The sequence below is a fragment of the Anabas testudineus genome, chromosome 4 (genome assembly GCF_900324465.2).
Source record: "Anabas testudineus chromosome 4, fAnaTes1.2, whole genome shotgun sequence".
NCBI lineage: Eukaryota > Metazoa > Chordata > Actinopteri > Anabantiformes > Anabantidae > Anabas > Anabas testudineus.
Genome location: NC_046613.1, coordinates 17,778,292 through 17,795,631, shown reverse-complemented (window position 1 = coordinate 17,795,631; position 17,340 = coordinate 17,778,292). Strand labels below are relative to the sequence as shown.

The window sequence follows — 17,340 nt, the reverse complement described above, 5'->3', positions numbered from 1 at the left end:
TAATTTGGGAAACAGTGAAACGATCCTCCATACAGATTAATGCTCTGACCGCTGCCATTTGAGAATCCCTACACCAGACTTTCAAGACACTGTGAAAAGAATTTTATTTGTGTTGCAAAAAGCATCTCAAAACTCAGTTGAAAAATACTTGACAATGTCCCAATCACAAGGATTTTGCACAAACCACTCCCGTGGACAGTCTTTAAGATTTTTGTGGGGTTTTTCTGCCTTTCACAGAAAATAGTTTGTAATGAAAACTGCTCACAGTGAGTTATTTGGGAAAGTGAATGTCCAGAATAACAAATGAAAAAGCTTTCATGATCTGAGATCAACAAAAATGCATATAGTATTTTATCACTACTGTTTCCTTATTGTTCACCTATTCTGGTAAGTAACTCTATATCTGAGCATGAGGAGCTTCAATTTCCTACCCAGGAAATGCTGTAATCAGCCAAAATACCTAAGACAGTTTGTGTGTGGGTAGACACACAAAAGGTTTAAGACTGCACAGCAGTGTGTTACCTGTGGCGCTGCAATATTGAGTGCAGGGTTGGCCAGTTCAAACCTCTCCTGGGATTTCTCTCTGGCCAGACGTGCCGCCTCCTTCACCTCTTTAAACTGATCTGCAAACTGCGGGTGCAGAGAGAGAAGAAGCAGAAGTCACACTGTGTCTGGCAACATGAAAACTCATCATCAAAAAACACACTCTCGATCTTCTTTAAATCGTTCTTCCAAAGCGAATTACAAGTGAGATACAAGGTACAAGGCAGGGTAAGCCTGAGGACTTGCCTAAGGACCCCTACTGGAGGTAGGCCAGTCGGGATTCGAACCCCAGTCTCCCGCACAGAGAGCGATGAGCTTACCAGAATTTCAGAAGGATATCTGTTCAGTTTATTGTCCAGGTACTCCAAAGTTTAACTGCTTTCTATATTTGCTTAAGCTAATATTGCAGTTGCAATGTATTGTACATAAATAATTGATAGACCCCTTGAAGTATTTTGTTTAAGGGCTGTTTACCTGCTGCAGCTGCTGCTCTGTGGAGAAGCCCAGGCCGTAGACGGTGTTGGCCCGGCTGTCTGCCCACTGGCCAAACTTCTGGGAGGTTTTCGTGAAAGTCATGTTGGGGGTGATGGTGCTGTTGATGATAGCCTGACACGACAGATAATAAAGAAGAGAAAAAATAACGTGTATTTAAAAAATAATTCACATAAATAAAGGGAAAGTGGGTGTTGCAATAAAAAGCATGACCTCACAGAAATACAGTATATATATATATATATATATATATATATACACACACACACACACACACACACATACATATATATATATATATATATATATATATATATATATATATATATATATATATATATATAATATACTATATATATATATATATATATATATATATATATATATATATATATATATATATATATATATATATATATATATATATATATATATATATATATATATATATATATCTTTAACTTAACTGTTTCCATCAATCTTTTTATTTGACAATATCTTCAAAATGAAAAATGTTTAACTAAATTCAAGACTATCAGGCTGTTTCAAATGCTAAAAAAGGTAATCGAAGGGCAAGGAATTGACTATATCTAGCATCAATGAGGTAGAATATAAATGACCATTAAATACCAATTTTATTAAAGCCCATTGGTATTTTTCATTTGTACATACTCGACCAGAAAACATACAGATTTTTGTGATTATTAAGAGGCCAACGATCAACTTAGCTTAGTGAACAGGCTTAGGTTTCATTGTTTTCTTTCAGTTCCTCGCAAATAATAATTTCACATTTAGACTATGTCGTCTTTTGCGTGTGAAGCCTTGGCAGTTGTGTTGCTTCCAGTTAAATAAGTATTATGGGGGTCAACTGAAGCATTTCTGTGTGCAAATAAAGACAAAATGTCCTCAGCTAGAACAGAGAAAGAAAGAGAGCTAAGTGAAAAAGCGTGTTGTGTTGTGCGATGATCTGTTCAGTAACATCCTCAAGTGAGCAGTCTGATTAGGTGGATTTGTTGCCAAATGTAGATTTCTTTAGTCTCTTCTCCAAAAAAGCCCCTAGTCTCAGGGCGATAAACTGGCTCAATTGGCTGCTCACAACAAAGCACAGTGTTTTCTTTCAGTTTCATTTTGGTGCTAACAAGATAGTCTGTTACTGTTGGTACTCCCAGGTGCTTTAACATTGTTGTGGATGCAGAATTACAGATATGGGTGTGTTATAAATATACTGCTAATGCATATGCACATGACTAATATATTTCAACCAATGACAGTTACCATTAAATACATTTCTCTTTATTTGCACAATCTAAGGATAGGATGCACAGAGTAAAGACACTGCATGTCAGGAAGAGTCTTTAAGCCAGCAATCCCTACAGTGATACAATATATGAGAAAAAATAATATAAACTCATTGCTGAGTGGAACAAGGTACAATTTATTTATCCTAATCTTCACATTTTTCCTCTTAAAACAAGTACATACAGTATATGTGTGTGTGTGTGTGTGTGTGTGTGTGTGTGTGTGTGTGTGTGTGTTGAGCATTCACCTTAGTGCCACCCACGCTGATGATGCGGTAGACGTTGCGACTGGCATCGTAGAAGAAAGACACGGTGACTGCATGTTTGCTGGCCGGCAGCCAGTTGCGTTTGGTGGCTGGGTCAATCTGGAAGACATGAGCTCTGGAGCTGAAGATAGGCTGCTCCCTTGAAAACAAAAAGAGAAAGACACACACTTAATATTACTGGTGATCTAGTGTCACGTGATGACAGGCAGGTCATCCACCATGAAGGCACCACGTCTTCCAAAGAAAAGAAAGGCTTTCAGTTTCACGTACACCGTGCTGAGTGAACCTAATCTGTTTAAATGTTGCACATTGAATCTTTTCCTCATGTTATTTTCATCAGGAGGTGAAGATGTCACCTTCAGTCAGACCTTTCTATTTGTCACTCAGCTCAAACTGCAAGGTGAGCCTTAGGTCAAGTGTTACTTACTGATTTTTTAAGAGTCATAAATCTGTCTGTAAATCTGTGACACTCCTCACTGAGCCTGTTTGTCATGGGAGAAATTCACCTCAGGGGGAATAATGCATGAATACAAACATGAGCCAGCTTTGGAAAATCTCACAAATGCTTTCAGACTTCAAGTATAATGCAAAGAGCATTTATTATTATAATACACTGACATGAAGGGTGAGTGCTCCCCAGTGTCCCCAACCAAAAGCTGTCTACCTACACCACTTGTACATAACACTCTCATTTTCTTCAAATTATCTTTTACTTAACCACTGTATATGTATGTATGTACGTACGTATGTATGTAATTTTCACCTTTATGTTATTTCTGTTATCTTAAACTGAGAAATTAAAACCTTGTTAAAGTAGAATTCATGATAAGCTGCAGCTGTGGATTGCATTAGATTCAATAGGTGGACCTGATAAGATGGCCAGTGAGTGTTAATAAATTACATATGTGCTTTTTTGAAATATATTCAAACAGATTTTGAACAATAATTTTCATGTTTTGCTTTATGAAAAAATAAGATCATGAAAGTGTCTTTGCATCAATCTTTGAGCATTAAATGTAAGGAATGAAAATGCTCCTAACCATAACACCACACAGAGGAAACTTTTTACCACACTTATTATATCCAAAAGGCTACATGATACTGTAGTCATGTTTAATGAATCTATTTAAGGAATAATCATCATTATTTCATGTTGTTACTCTGTTTGCATGCAAACCTTGGTGGCCTTTTTGGCATAGATACAAAAATACCTCAAATATAATCTTTGTGAGTTTCAGAGGCCCTGAGGTCATTGATGATCTCTCATTGCAAATGAAGCTGAAGATTTGCTAACCGCTAGCAATCTAATTAAATATCCCTCCTCTTTGAAGAGACAACACACTGCTCCCCACGTGCTGTGGGGACAAACAGTGAATAGAAGCTCTCAGGACAATGAGGAACTACACGGGCACTTTGGTGAATTCATGCAACATTACACAGCTAATAGAGTTTGCATAATGTCAGTGTTTGTAATGAGCCATTCTTATCGAAAGTCAATTATATAGTGACATTAACGAGGATAATGTGGCACTGGGAGGAGGTTCTGTTCGTCTAAGTAAGAAAAATTACAATTTATATAGGTCAACACTGGCTATATGAAGCATTGTTCCTGCTGGATTAGGTGGGAATTACTGTACATTTGCATACAAACAACATCTGCTATTGTTTCACAGATTACTGAACGTACAGCTGACAACAGACAGCGGCAGCCAAAGAACCAGATTTATATATCATCTAGGTTCAGGTTTACAGCAGTTGGAGGTATGACAAATATTGCTGACCTGTTTTTCATTTTAAACAACAAAAGAACACAAAAATTAATGTCCCGTCATTCATTCCAACCATCTTGACTTTGTGAAAAGCTTGTCAAGCCAATCAGCCCAGGAAAGATGCATCATGCCAGAGTTTGATCATACGAGCAGATTAAAACCGGATTAAATTCCTCCTGAGGTGAGGGAGAGCAAACACTGCACTCGCAGTCATCCACTTCACGTCTTATCTAAACCAATGCAGTAAACAGGTGCGGAGTGCGGGCTGCTTCAGTGTCATGTACTTTACCATCACCTGATCCAATTAACATGAAACTGTGCAGCTCTTGGTTAAATTAGGTGTCGTGAGACTAAAATCCTGCGTGATGGGTCGATGTTGGGTGATGGTGTTTGTGAACAAGTAAAGCAGAACTTTGAACATTAAACACAACTTTTATTAAAAAGACATACAATGAAACTGGAACCTTATCCTTCTGTCAAGTGAGTGGCCCGAATGAGCACTTTAACATCCGCTTTTATGCTGATGACACTGTTTTGTAGGTTTTTGGATCTACTTTCACACTCAGTTATTATCTTCAGTGCACCTTTAATGCTTTATAAATATCATCATACAACATATACCATCACTTGCAAACACAGCTTTCTGTTTAACATCTAAGACTCTGTTTTCCAAATTTCAAAGCCTTATTACAGAGACATATTTCACCATCAGCAGTTGAATCTAGTGTATTATTGTGTGCTACACTTAATCACCAATGACAGCTTTTATATTCATCATTACTGTTGGTATAACAGAGTTGGAGGAACCATGTTATAGAAGATATTGTGACATTCATTTGTACATGTCAATGACCTCACAGCTTTTCTATTAATACTATAAATCTTGTATTGCATTATTTAATGGGTACTAGATAACCCACCTGTATTAAATTAGAAAAAAACTCCATTAGTAGATGCATGTATTTACTTTCCACTATTACCACCCCTGTTGTAAGCCACAGCCCTACAAATCCAGTGAGGGTTGATCTAGATCAATTATTTTTAATCTATTCCAGGTCATACATACAGCCGCCTATCCCTTCCTCCCCCATACACTCTTGCTGATACTTGTCCACGCGTGAATGGATGAAGAACAGCGTTCAGATTACGGCTCAGTAATTAAATGGGTCAGAAATTTGACGTGTTTTTTTTTAGGTCTAAATCTGTTTAGATGCGTTTCTCAGTTGAGAGTCTGAGTCTCAAGTTAGAAACTATATAAATGTATATACAACTAAACAGTAAATATGTTTTGTGGGTAAAATACTGTAATCAGGACCAGATTATGTTCTGTCTGTTGTTAATTTATGTATTTCACAAACAAACAGATTAAGCACTTGGATATAGTTGGAGATTGTTGTCTGATTTAATACTGTTGAACTGAACAGCAACTTTAGACCTAAACCATAATCTTTCCCTAAACTTAATCCAAGTGTTTTGTTGCACAACCCTCACCACAGACCGCGGTCTCTGGTGTCTCAGTCATGAGCTTTGGAAGACTGACATCTGCCAAACCCCCTCCTCATGAGTCTGGTTTTAATAAATGTGTATTAATGTTTTATTCATTCAAAATAATGTGTCTCTGACAAAAGAAATGTTGTCTTTGAATGTAATCCAGTCAGCAATAACATTCCTTTAGTTAATACCTAACTAATCTAAACCTAATATGTAAGGAGAGCAGGAAGCTAAGTGAATAAGATAAAGAATGTCTAAATATATAATACACATAATTAAGAAAAGCAGTTAGGGAACATTTTCTCTCAGAAAACTAACAGACTAACTATATTAAAGCATTATTAGAGCAACTGCAACTGCTTGTGATTTGTTCTGTGGAAAGGTATAATTGTCTTTGTTTTTTCCTTAACACCGCTCCAGGTTTAACACGTCCGCGTTTCAGCCAACTACGTCCTTATAGCACAGTTCCTCACTGAACATTGTTCTACATGGGAACGACAGATGCAGCTAACAATTATTATTGATTAATCGATCAATCCTCAGTTGTGACAAAACAAATTCCTACAGACCACAGTGATGTCCTCACTTATCTTATTTAATCCATAAACAGCCAGAAACACAAAGATGTGCAGTTAATATAAAACATGTGCTGTGCACCATGCTGCTTGACAAATAACCTAAACTATCTCTCTACATGTTTGCAATAATCCTACTTTTCAATAGTGTCTAAACCATAGTTGTGCTAACCCTAAAATGAGTTACCTGAGAAGAGGTTTAAAGCTGGTTTTATCATGGAAACCGACAGAACAGCTTGTTGCAGAGCTGTTTCTTCATTTAAGGAGAACAGCTAGTACATTCGCCTTGGGATTTTTTATTTGTATTCAGGGTCAGAGTGGAGGAAACAGAAAAAAACAGACAGGCAAAACCTGAGTAGAAAGCAGTGCTGGGATCTGGGAGTCCAGGCAGACCAGTAAGGGAATGGGGCTGAATCCTCAAGTGTGGTCCAAACCTCTGTGGGCACCACCACTTTTCGTGCCTTTCTGGGGACATTTCATCTTCTCCTCTACACATCTTTGTATTCATGCACCGCACACGTCTGCAGCAGTCTGATGCAGGGGGCTGTCACTGCTGGATCATCTGGTGAGTTTGATGTGGTGCCAACCGGCAGCATTAAAAACTATACTCTCCCTCAAAGTATGCCTCAGGAAAAAAACTTTAGTTGACATTCTGCCACTGTCAGAGAGCAAAGCAGCGTCTGAGCTAGAGGCTCAAGCTAAAACTTTTCTCTAATCCACTAACCATCCTCTATATAAAAGCATCGCAATGACACCAGCTAGAGGAGGAGCAGGCGAGCAGTCCTGACGCCATCAGCTACACTCCACCCTCATCATATATTAATTGCCATGAAGCATTCAGATGATGTTTGAGAATATGGGCGTACATACAAGATGGGAGATCAGATGGGATGTCAGACTGATTTAAACAAACAGCCCTTTTTCCTCCACCAGTTTGTCTCCTGGAAAGGCTTCTGCTGAGCATGCAAGCTCTCTATCAGCTTTACATTCATACAGATGAAATAACTCCTCTAAGGGAGCAGGAAAATATTACAACAGTATCTGGCTGCTGCCTGTAGCAAAGGCCATAAACAGAGGGACTTCTATGATGGCTCCATCTGGACAAGCTGGAACGCAGACAGTAGGCGGGAGCAGTCAGAGAACAAGGAGGCTTTACCAAACTTCCTCTGAACTACGACGCGTCCTCCACTACAGGCCTTCATACTCAGCTTTGATAACGCTTCATTACCTCCTGTGAGAAATCACATCTCATAGAGACATAAAGTGACAGAGGTGTAGGAAAGACACATGCTGAGTTAAACTAAAACAATGGATCTCCACCTCCACAACCATCTAACATGGAGGGGACACCAGTGTTCATCTCAGGAGTTGTATCAATGGAAAGGTTTATTTCAACCTAGCTGCCTCAACTCAGCTTGAAAATACAAGAATCAGGAGCAGAGCACACATGAATGAGCAAACATGGCGGAAGATATAACTTGAAAATCAATTCATGGTCAATAAAATGCCAAAGTGAAAAGTACTGATTTCCTAAAGCATGTTTAAACTTCTTTTTTAATTGACTAACAGTACAAAGTCCAAAGATATTCAGTGTGCTGTGACATTTGAGATAAAGATAAAAATTTAAATCCTCAAAACTGAGAAGCTGGAACTGTTTTTTTCTACTTTACATCCATTTGGTGGAGGAATTGCTTCTGCTCTGGTCTTCATGGTATTCAACATTTTCAACATCTGCTCTGAAATGGGCTCATTGAAATCCTAGCTGTACTCAAAATGCATAAATAAAATTTTAAATTAATCTGACAAGGTCGAGAGGACGGCCATGCAAAATCTGAACAAGCAACAGAATAATCAGACTTTATCCAAAATGTGCTTGACCATAACAAACAGACAGAGACTGACAGCACCGAGACGTGGTCGAAAAGTGTAATAATAATACTTTCTCCCTGCAGTTCAGTGGTCACACACAAGACCAGTGGCAATACAATTCGAGGATTCAACCCAAATTGACTGGATTTAATAAACTGAAACCAAGTCAGTAGAAGTTTTTAAAACTATTTCAAACCGGAGACTTGATGTGTTACAAAAAATACACTCAAATCATGTTCCCCTACTTTAGCTCAACAGCCATAAAATTTAAGAAAATGCTCAATGGCTCTCAGTATGTACAATCTTATTTCTTATTCATCACCTCACTGCCTTAACACACACACACACCCTGGTTTGTGCTTGCCGTGTGTCTTTGCCCCAAGTCATCACTTTCTAATCCTCTCTTGCTGCTCTTTATCTCTCTTAACCTCGATACCCATTCACCACCCAGAGTCCCTGATCTGTGAAACAGAAGCTGCAGCCTCCTGTCTGGCCCTGCAGTCTGATGCGACCAGCTTCAGTAGCTTTGAATTCTGCCAATAATGGGGGGCTATAAGCTCTGCAGACTGCAAATAGCCTGGGAGGAGGCTGCAAAACCCATAAAATCTATGGGTTGCATTTAAAAGCTAATGTCTCTCACTTGATATGGCAAATAAGAAAGCTTGCAAAGGGTCTGATAAAGACATTAAGTAAGGGCATTCAATATAAAGATGTATGCAAATGACCTTCCAAACAGCTGAGCTGTCACAAGAATGCACTGAGATATACAGGCATTTAAATTTCTATGATTTTTACTTCCCTATAGAGAACAAGAAGTGAAAAAAAAAACATATAATGTGATTGGCTGAATTATCCTTGTGCCCCAAAAAAGCTTAATTACCATTTGTAGTGTTATATTACCACCTCCCTGCACCATATACAGAACACTAACTATTCAATAAGTTTTAGGAACGGGTTTCTTGCAGGCTGTGTTAAGAGGAAATAGGAAAATCGATTCACAGTGTTACACTCAGTAAGACTGCGGACTTTGTCTCCCATTTTTTATATTAAAGTTGGCCGTGGGACCCAATATTTTGCACAGACTTGTAAAAAATGTGAATCTAAGTGAGTCAGCTTTGCAATATTGCTGTTAAACACTCATGTCCAGTCTGCCAGTTTGAATAAGAAGTAATGACCCGTATGTCTGTGTTTGCCCTGGTTTCTGAATTCAGTCTAAATGAGTGAGTCAGCTGAGTGCTTCAGCAGAGCATCATTTTTCACCATCTGTGCATTAAGACACCACACAACTGGAACCCTCCTGTGGTTTAACAGCCCTTAGGGACTTTAGACTTTGCAGAAACAGGAAAAGCTCTTTGCTTTTCTTTTTTTGACAGTTTCTCTTTGTTCCTCTGAAAATATTTCTCCTTTAAGGGTCTGCTTCCTCTGACCTCGAAGAGCCAACAGCCTCGTGTCCACATTCCTGAGCCAATGAAATTATCTGGCCCAGTCCAGCAACATGACACGCTACAACTACATACCAAAATAGCACAGCATGGGGAAACACTAACTCACACTGTAGCTGCTCAACAAGTCACTATATCAGCAGCACGAACCAGCAGCACATACATCGACCAATGTTTCTACACAAAGTGAGGAAAACTTTGGTGAAGGGTGAAACAGGGTTGTAGTTAACTGACAAAATGCAAACACGAACTCTGGTTGTGTTAAACAGCAGCATGGCACTTTGCTTATATGAAGGTCAGCTCCTCTTGATAACGACGGTCTCAATCTGTGCATGTGACAGAAAGTCAGAGTGTTGTCTGTGTTCATGATATGAAGGCCAGGGAGAGAGCTTCATCTCAATCCTCTGCAGGCACTGCATTTACTTTCATGCCAATAAAACACGGTGAAATGGGGTGAGCACAAAGAGAGATGACTGCTTATTTATGCGATTGCAGATGTCTCCAAAACAGCAATTAAGAAGCTCTTCTCCCCACGGAGCAGCTGGGTTCTCCTTTGCCACTGGCAGGACACAAATACTCAATTGTTTTTATGACATTACGCTGCAGATGAACTGAAACCAAAGTTTAGACATCCCGTGTGCTGCAGCAGGACGATGCATTGTGATGTTTTGCAGTTCTATGAGTTCTATGATAAACTGGGTCAGTGACCAACTTTTTGACCACAAAATAAACAAATAAAAGAATTTGTTAAACTAAAGAGATGTAATTTTTTTTATCAATTATTCAGTTCTGAATAGGGAGTAAGTGTGTTTTTTAAGTCTGAACTTGTCAGTGATCCAGGTAATGAATCATCTTCTCATCTCATCGCAATTTCATTGTACTGTTGTACCAAGTGTGACTGTACAATGACAATAAAGCTTTATCTTATTATCTAAAAGTCTTCAAACTAAAGCAGACATCAGGTATCGTCCACTTGCAGTACATTGTTGACATCACTCCTCAGACAGTTTAACACCCATTCACACTTTGATTCTTGGGCCATTGACCCATAAGGTGTTAACGACTCCACAGAGGCTAAACGCCTACGGCTCCCCACCAGACCTAAAAAAGCCTTTTGGTTAAGAGGTGTAATTTTTGTCAACTGATTATAGTCGACTACTTGTTACAGCGTTAAAATCTAGTGAACTTTTGAGCTGAACTTAACTCGCTTATCTTAGGGCTGTGATGCACCAAGGTAACATCCATAAACGATCAGGGACTAAGACCAACTGTTGCATTGCCTCACATCACCTTGGTCTTGGCCAAAAAGTGGCATCAGGAAATAACCGTCTATAAGAGCAGATGGCATTTGTTAAATATGTCTGATAAGCGGTTGTGAATTGGTGCACAGGTCCATTGATTCGCTACGTTGAACAGCCGATCAGAGTGGGATCTGCCAACAATCCAACATGCTGAATCTGCTGAAAAGCTACAGACGAGGATCTGACTAGTGCCAACGCCGTGGACGCACCCCAAAAAGTAGGCCGGTGGAATCTCACCAACGGTGCGTCATTGGCTGACGGCCAACAGGCGGCTTGACGAGCCACGGTCCTTAAAAAGAGGAGCCAAGATTTCTGAGTGAATGTGCTCCCATGTGTCTGTGGACTGACTGTGTTCAGTGATGGGGGAGAGCAGCAGCATTCAGTCGAGCAATTAGCAGGAAGACAGAAATGTAAATGTTCAACTACTATTTTTGTTACTATGATAATCTTTCAACTAACATTCTGTGGCTGTAATATGCTTTTTGCAGTTCACTTCAGGTATTGGCACATTCATCTCTCAAGGATTTCCACTGTGTGACGTTATCCTTTCAATGCAGGAGGGAAACACTGGATCTTTCACTCCCCTACAAATGTCACTACATGTATGACAGCTGTAGTTATTTTCAACATTAAGTTTTGACATGCACAACGCACCAACAGCTTGCACAATACGAAGCACAGTTCAGACTAACCCAGAAGTACATGGAACAGTCAGGCCGCAATGGAGCAACTGACAGGAGGACGATACGATGAAAGAGACACGAGCAGCAACAGCGAGAGGAGGAGATCATGCTGACAACATCTGCACAACATGACAAGCATGAAGCCTGCTCTCTGTGAATCGTAGAGGTAACGGTACAGTTGGAGTTTAACAGATGCTGGGGGAAGGATAAACATAATGGAGAAGTGATGAGAGTGAATTTTATTCAGAAGCAAATATAAACAAAAATAAATGTTTGATGAAGAAGGAATGGGCGGATTGACTCCTAATGTCTCAATGCTACACATCCTGAGAATTTATTTTTAGGTAGCAGACAAGAACAAAATGCATTAATGCACAAGATTTCTTAAAATTCACTTTCTATTTTTAGTGAAATACCATCTCCTGTATGGTAACAACACTAACTAATAAATTATGAATGAATGCCCCATTCTGGTTGGGGTTTTTAGCAGATTCTGCACATGGAAGACACAGCTATCAATAACTGTGATCTGATGCTCAGCATAATGTAGCAGGAGATCAAATCTCAACTTGCAGTATCGCCCATCCCTGCCATGCAGAGCCACGACATGGAGATGACGGTGTGTTTGTACCTGTCTCGGTGTAGCGGGTACATTTTACAGCTCGCTGGCAACTCCTCTGCAGCAGGACAAGAGGAAAGATCAAAGTTACAAGGTGACATTTAACAGTAATGGAGGCATTATTTAAGGATTTAAACAACTGTAGTACCAACCAAGAACTGAAAAGTGTTCAGCAAATCGACTCTAGGCTGTAAATAATAGGTTGTATCACAGAAAAACTCAGATCTCCCATCATATTGATTTACATATTCAGTCTGTACAGGGAGCTACAAAGGCTCAGATTACACTGACATGCAGCTACTTTAACACAAGATATACACAGCACCTGTGCACTTAAGACCCATTTTGTTTATGGACTCAAGTGGCTGTTAATCAAGACTCTCCTTCTCCTGAAGAGGCTGGAAGGGCTGCAGTCCCTCTCAGTCTAACATGAGTTGTATGCAGGGTACTGTCTGAGTGTGCACGGTGGCCCTGAGACCGAATCATGCCCTCAACTCTGCAGCAGAGTTGAGATCATCAGTCACAGCACCAGCACAACAAATGCTTCAAACACATGACAGAAAAACAACAGACCACTTTGTTAGTTTCATGCCCCTGGTCAAACAGCAAGTTTCCTAACATTGCAGGTGTTATGTGGCCACTGAAAGGCCATCGTCTGCTTACTGTACCACCTGTGACACAGTGCAAGTCTGACAGACACAGCCACGTTCAGTCATGTACCTACTCTGCGTATTTGCAGTGTTTGTGCCCAAACATAAGGAATAATAACTGATCTCTGAGAGAAGCTAAAAGTTGATCAAACAGCAATAGTTCAAAACTGTGACCACTCAGAGTTGAAGGTGTACGCGTCAAGACCTGTGTGTGGTAACTTCACAGACTGTCTTTAAGTACTTCGGCCTATTAGGAAATAGGATTTAGACTGAGTGAGTGAGTGAGTGAGTGAGTGACTGTGCTTTTTGTTAATCATGTCACACTTGGCTTTATAAAATATGAAGGTGTTTCCAAAATCACTATTTTTTACATCGCATGTCATTAAGGAAGGAGGCAGGACTCAGCCTGACCTTCAGGAAGGACACATTAAAAGGACACACCATCATGAACTGTTTCCTCTGAGTGATCCAGACACTACTTAGGATGCAGCTGTTGGTGCAATGTGGGCAATAAACAGGTGTGCACCAACATTATGCTGCATCAGTGTGGAGTTCTGAGTTCCACTTGAATACTTTTTAATACTTTTGAGATGTACATGTTCTGTTCTTACTGACATTCGTGCAGCATCTCTACAGCAAAGGCCTGTGGTACTGTGACACACACACAAAGTCCCAATGCAAACCCAACCGACACCAAACCGAAGGATGCACAGTTGCGTGTTTTATCATATGACTATTTTATCAGCCAACGAGTGAAATGTGAAGATCTCAACGTGTGAATTCGACCTTCTTACGGTCACAGCTGTCACTCAGGTGTAAAGGGACCTCAAGCTTCTGATGAAACCAGGTCAAGCTCTACGCTTCACAAATTATTTATTTTATCTAACAGAATGTAAATGAGCCACAGTGTGAAGCAGGATTCTGTAACGAAGATAAATTGTGTTGTTTAACACGATCGAGCAGCAAAAAAAGATCCGAAAAGTCGCCACAAAGTTCATTTTCCACACAATTCGCCATTTGAACAAATCGCTTCCAGGCAGCAGCGGGATACGCGAACTGTACATTTCAGATCCAAGTCTCTAACTTACCCCATGCTCTGAGGATCTGGATTCTGCTTAAAGGGTATTATCCAACTCGTTAACTCTCTTTGTCCTTTTCTTCTCAGTTTCCAAAGCGATTCTTTTTTTCACCAAAGTCCTGAACGTAAGTTACATTTCTGGGGGAAAAAAAGGACAAATCACTTCCGAGTCCAGATTCCCCCCGTTTCCCCTCCAACAGTACTCCTCTCCTCCTCGCAAGTCAGTTGTTGTACTCCTGCCCGCCTGCCTTCCTTTGTCCGCGGGCTTCCACTGCGAGCAACACCGCGGACCTGTCGTCCCTGTGCGTAATTACGCACCGCGAACCGTTCGGCTCAGCTCAGCGGCCTGTGGAGCTTAAGTAATGTCGATGAGAAACAAGCGACAGAGTACTTTTGTCTCAATTCTCTCTCAGGACTTCTGTGCCGAGCTCCCCTCACGCCTCTGTTCCAGATCACAGTTGCATCCCATTCAACTGCCTCGCTGGGACTCGTAGTGCCTCATCAGCGCCATCCGATGGCCCCAGTGCAATTTACAACCCGGCGCCTCCAAATTCCCACTTTCCACTTGCTGTGTAAATGTCAGAATGTGAAATTCAATATGTGGAAATGGGTTGCGGACAGTCCTAAAAGCCCGCCTCGGTGTGTATTTACGAGGTGCAGCGTAATAAAAGCAACAGAAATGACTGGTGGACGCACTGCAGCCAAGCTGTTTACAAAATAGCCTCAGTAAATAATCTCTCAGATGTTCAATCCTGCACCCACTCTGTGTTGATCTCACGTTAAATCAGATAATATTCAGTATAAAGCTGTTTGTAAAGACCCATGTGGGAATCATATCAAACACTAAGATGGATAAAATCAAATGGAACCATTAACTCTCTGCCTGTTCATATATGAAATCCGATTGCAAAAGCATCATGTGTTGTACATATTACATATATTTTATATTGTATGGTGCAATAATGGCAAAGATATAAAATGCTATACTACAACTGGGAGTTGAAATTAGACTTTAAATGATGTTGAGGCAGTTTTGGAAACGTGAAACCTTCATGCAGCTGCTAACTGGTCAAAACAAAGACAAGAAAACTGATTCTACAGATGTCCCCTTGTTGCTTTTTCATAAAACTGCTTTAAATTACTGCTATTGTGTTTAAAAAGAGTTTCTCTTCTTCTGGTTTATTTACACAGGTCTTGGTTTTTGGTCGCAGCCGATTTAAAATAAACCACCTATTTGCATGAATATGGGCTGAAAATAGGAGAGTGGAACATCAAATGTAGTGGAAGAGCGGTGGGAGCAGCTCCTGTGCACTAATCGTGCTGCTCAGTGGCCTGTTAAAGCGATGCAGCTGACTGCTCCTTTGTGCTGCAGGGAGGCAGCAGGGAACATCAAATGTCTGCCTCACAAGCAAACAACCATCATGTTCATCTAGAAAGACGTTTCTCAGTGGGTCCGAGGCTGTTTGCAGCACAGTTGGACATTCTGGGCAGGACAGAGCCGAACCTCCAGGCCTCTGCCTTTAACACACATGGCATTAATCACCTCTGGCAGCCCAGTGTGCAGACACAGATGGGTCTCCTTGGTGAGGATTCTCTCTCTCTCCTTCTTTACATGCAAGCAGCAGCTGAAGCAAACTCATAGTATCTTCCTCACGCTCACAGTGGCTGGTGAAACAGAAACACAAATACACGCACAATGTGGCAAACACAGAACCATCTGCACTGTAAATAAAGTCCAGACGAAGAATTAAATCCTATATAGCTGCATCTTCAAAGCAGTTTTTTTTTTAAATTTTATCTTATCTAAACTTTAGTTTGGGAGAAATTAAACAATAACAGAAACGTCTGCAGGTTTACTAAATGACAAGTGATTCTGTTCACACATTTAAATAACTCATTGACAATGTGAACTAGAAAAGGTAGTTAAAGCCACAAATAAATCTGCTACGTTCACTCAATCATAGTGATCTGTGACATTTAAATTCTAGTTTTAGCAGTGGAACATTAAGTGAAAGAATATAATAGAATTTAAAGCTCTTCAGGTGTCAGGTATCAATTCTGAGATTTCCAATCAGCCTGTGAATGCACCTTTCCAGTGCTTTTACAGGAACTGCATTGCAGTGCATTTAATCACCTTTATTTTAATGTAATATCTGAAGAAATAACACCTGACATGCTGTTCACTGCCTTAGCATGCTGATCTCCACCCTGTCTAGTAACGTATGATGAAGTGTGGTCAGTGTAATGGAGTGGCTTTAAAAAGATAATAGTGATGTTACAGTGCAACAGCTTAGTCGTAAATGGCTGCATTTATCTGTATCAGTCTCTCCTGTCCCCCAGGAAACATTAAGTTGTATTGATTTGTTTGAAACAGTTTGTATCTTCAGATTCAGGAAGAAACAAGCTGGAGATCACATCAGTGTCCCCTATGAAAAATGAGAAATATCCAACACTCATGTTCATCACCGCTGAGAAATATGGATTTGTGGATTAAAGGAGGTGGAACTGACATTTACTTGGTTTTATTAATGCGAAAAAACGAACTTTGAAGGATTTTTATTTACAACATAGGAACCCATTTCAACCTTTTCATTAGCAGTATTTTCATACACACTTCACCTTGTGTTGCATCATTTTTGTGTGACAGGTGTGAGCATTACAACTTTACTTGACTTTGTCATTCAATGATCACATTCTTTGTAAATCCTTCAAACAATGTGAAAAAAAATCAATATCGTTGTTTATTATTGAACTAAACTCTCCAAAATGTCACCTACGCCTCCGTCAGCATCAAGTGCTTGATATCTGTTATAGGCCAGAAGCTCAAGTGACCAGACATTTGTTTTCCTTCATCCTGAAACAGTAAAAACAGTAAGAACAACAGAACAGAGAGTTATCAAACTGCTGTGAAACATCTGTGTTAAAATCTGCAGGTTCAGGTTCACTGCGCCTCAGTCAGAGGGACTGGAGTAAGTCAGAGCTGGAGGAAACCACAGAGCGCAAATAAAAGCTCAAGGTTTTAGTTAAAGGTTTGAATCCATCCAGACCAGCTGCAGCTTTATAGCAGGCTGTAAACCTGCCACACCACACATTAGCCTGCTTCTGATAATTGCCAAATAAAACTTGCTGACATTTTCAAGCTGATATAAAATTTTACACTGCAAAATTATGGGTTGCATAAGGAAAAAGGAATTCTCAGAATTAAATTGTGTGAGTAATAAAAGACAAAAAATTATATTTTGTTATGTTATCAGTGACAGTTTT

The 17,340-nt window shown here is 40.0% G+C and overlaps 1 protein-coding gene across 3 annotated transcripts in view; it reads right to left on the bottom strand.

Moving 5' to 3' along the window:
• The window catches only part of homer3b (homer scaffold protein 3b), a 34,769-nt gene extending 20,233 nt beyond the window's left edge, over positions 1–14,536 (bottom strand). For 2 of the 3 annotated variants that reach the window (XM_026345998.1, XM_026345999.1), the window contains exons 1-5: positions 14,087–14,536; positions 12,361–12,406; positions 2,582–2,738; positions 1,018–1,149; positions 523–630 (exon numbers count right to left, since the gene is read on the bottom strand). In XM_026345998.1, coding sequence (XP_026201783.1) covers positions 523–630; positions 1,018–1,149; positions 2,582–2,738; positions 12,361–12,383 — 420 coding nt within the window. In that variant the 5' untranslated portion in view covers positions 12,384–12,406; positions 14,087–14,536. The remainder of the gene's footprint in view (positions 1–522; positions 631–1,017; positions 1,150–2,581; positions 2,739–12,360; positions 12,407–14,086) is intronic. The other variant, XM_026346000.1, reaches the window with a different exon arrangement.
• Positions 14,537–17,340: the final 2,804 nt, after the last annotated feature.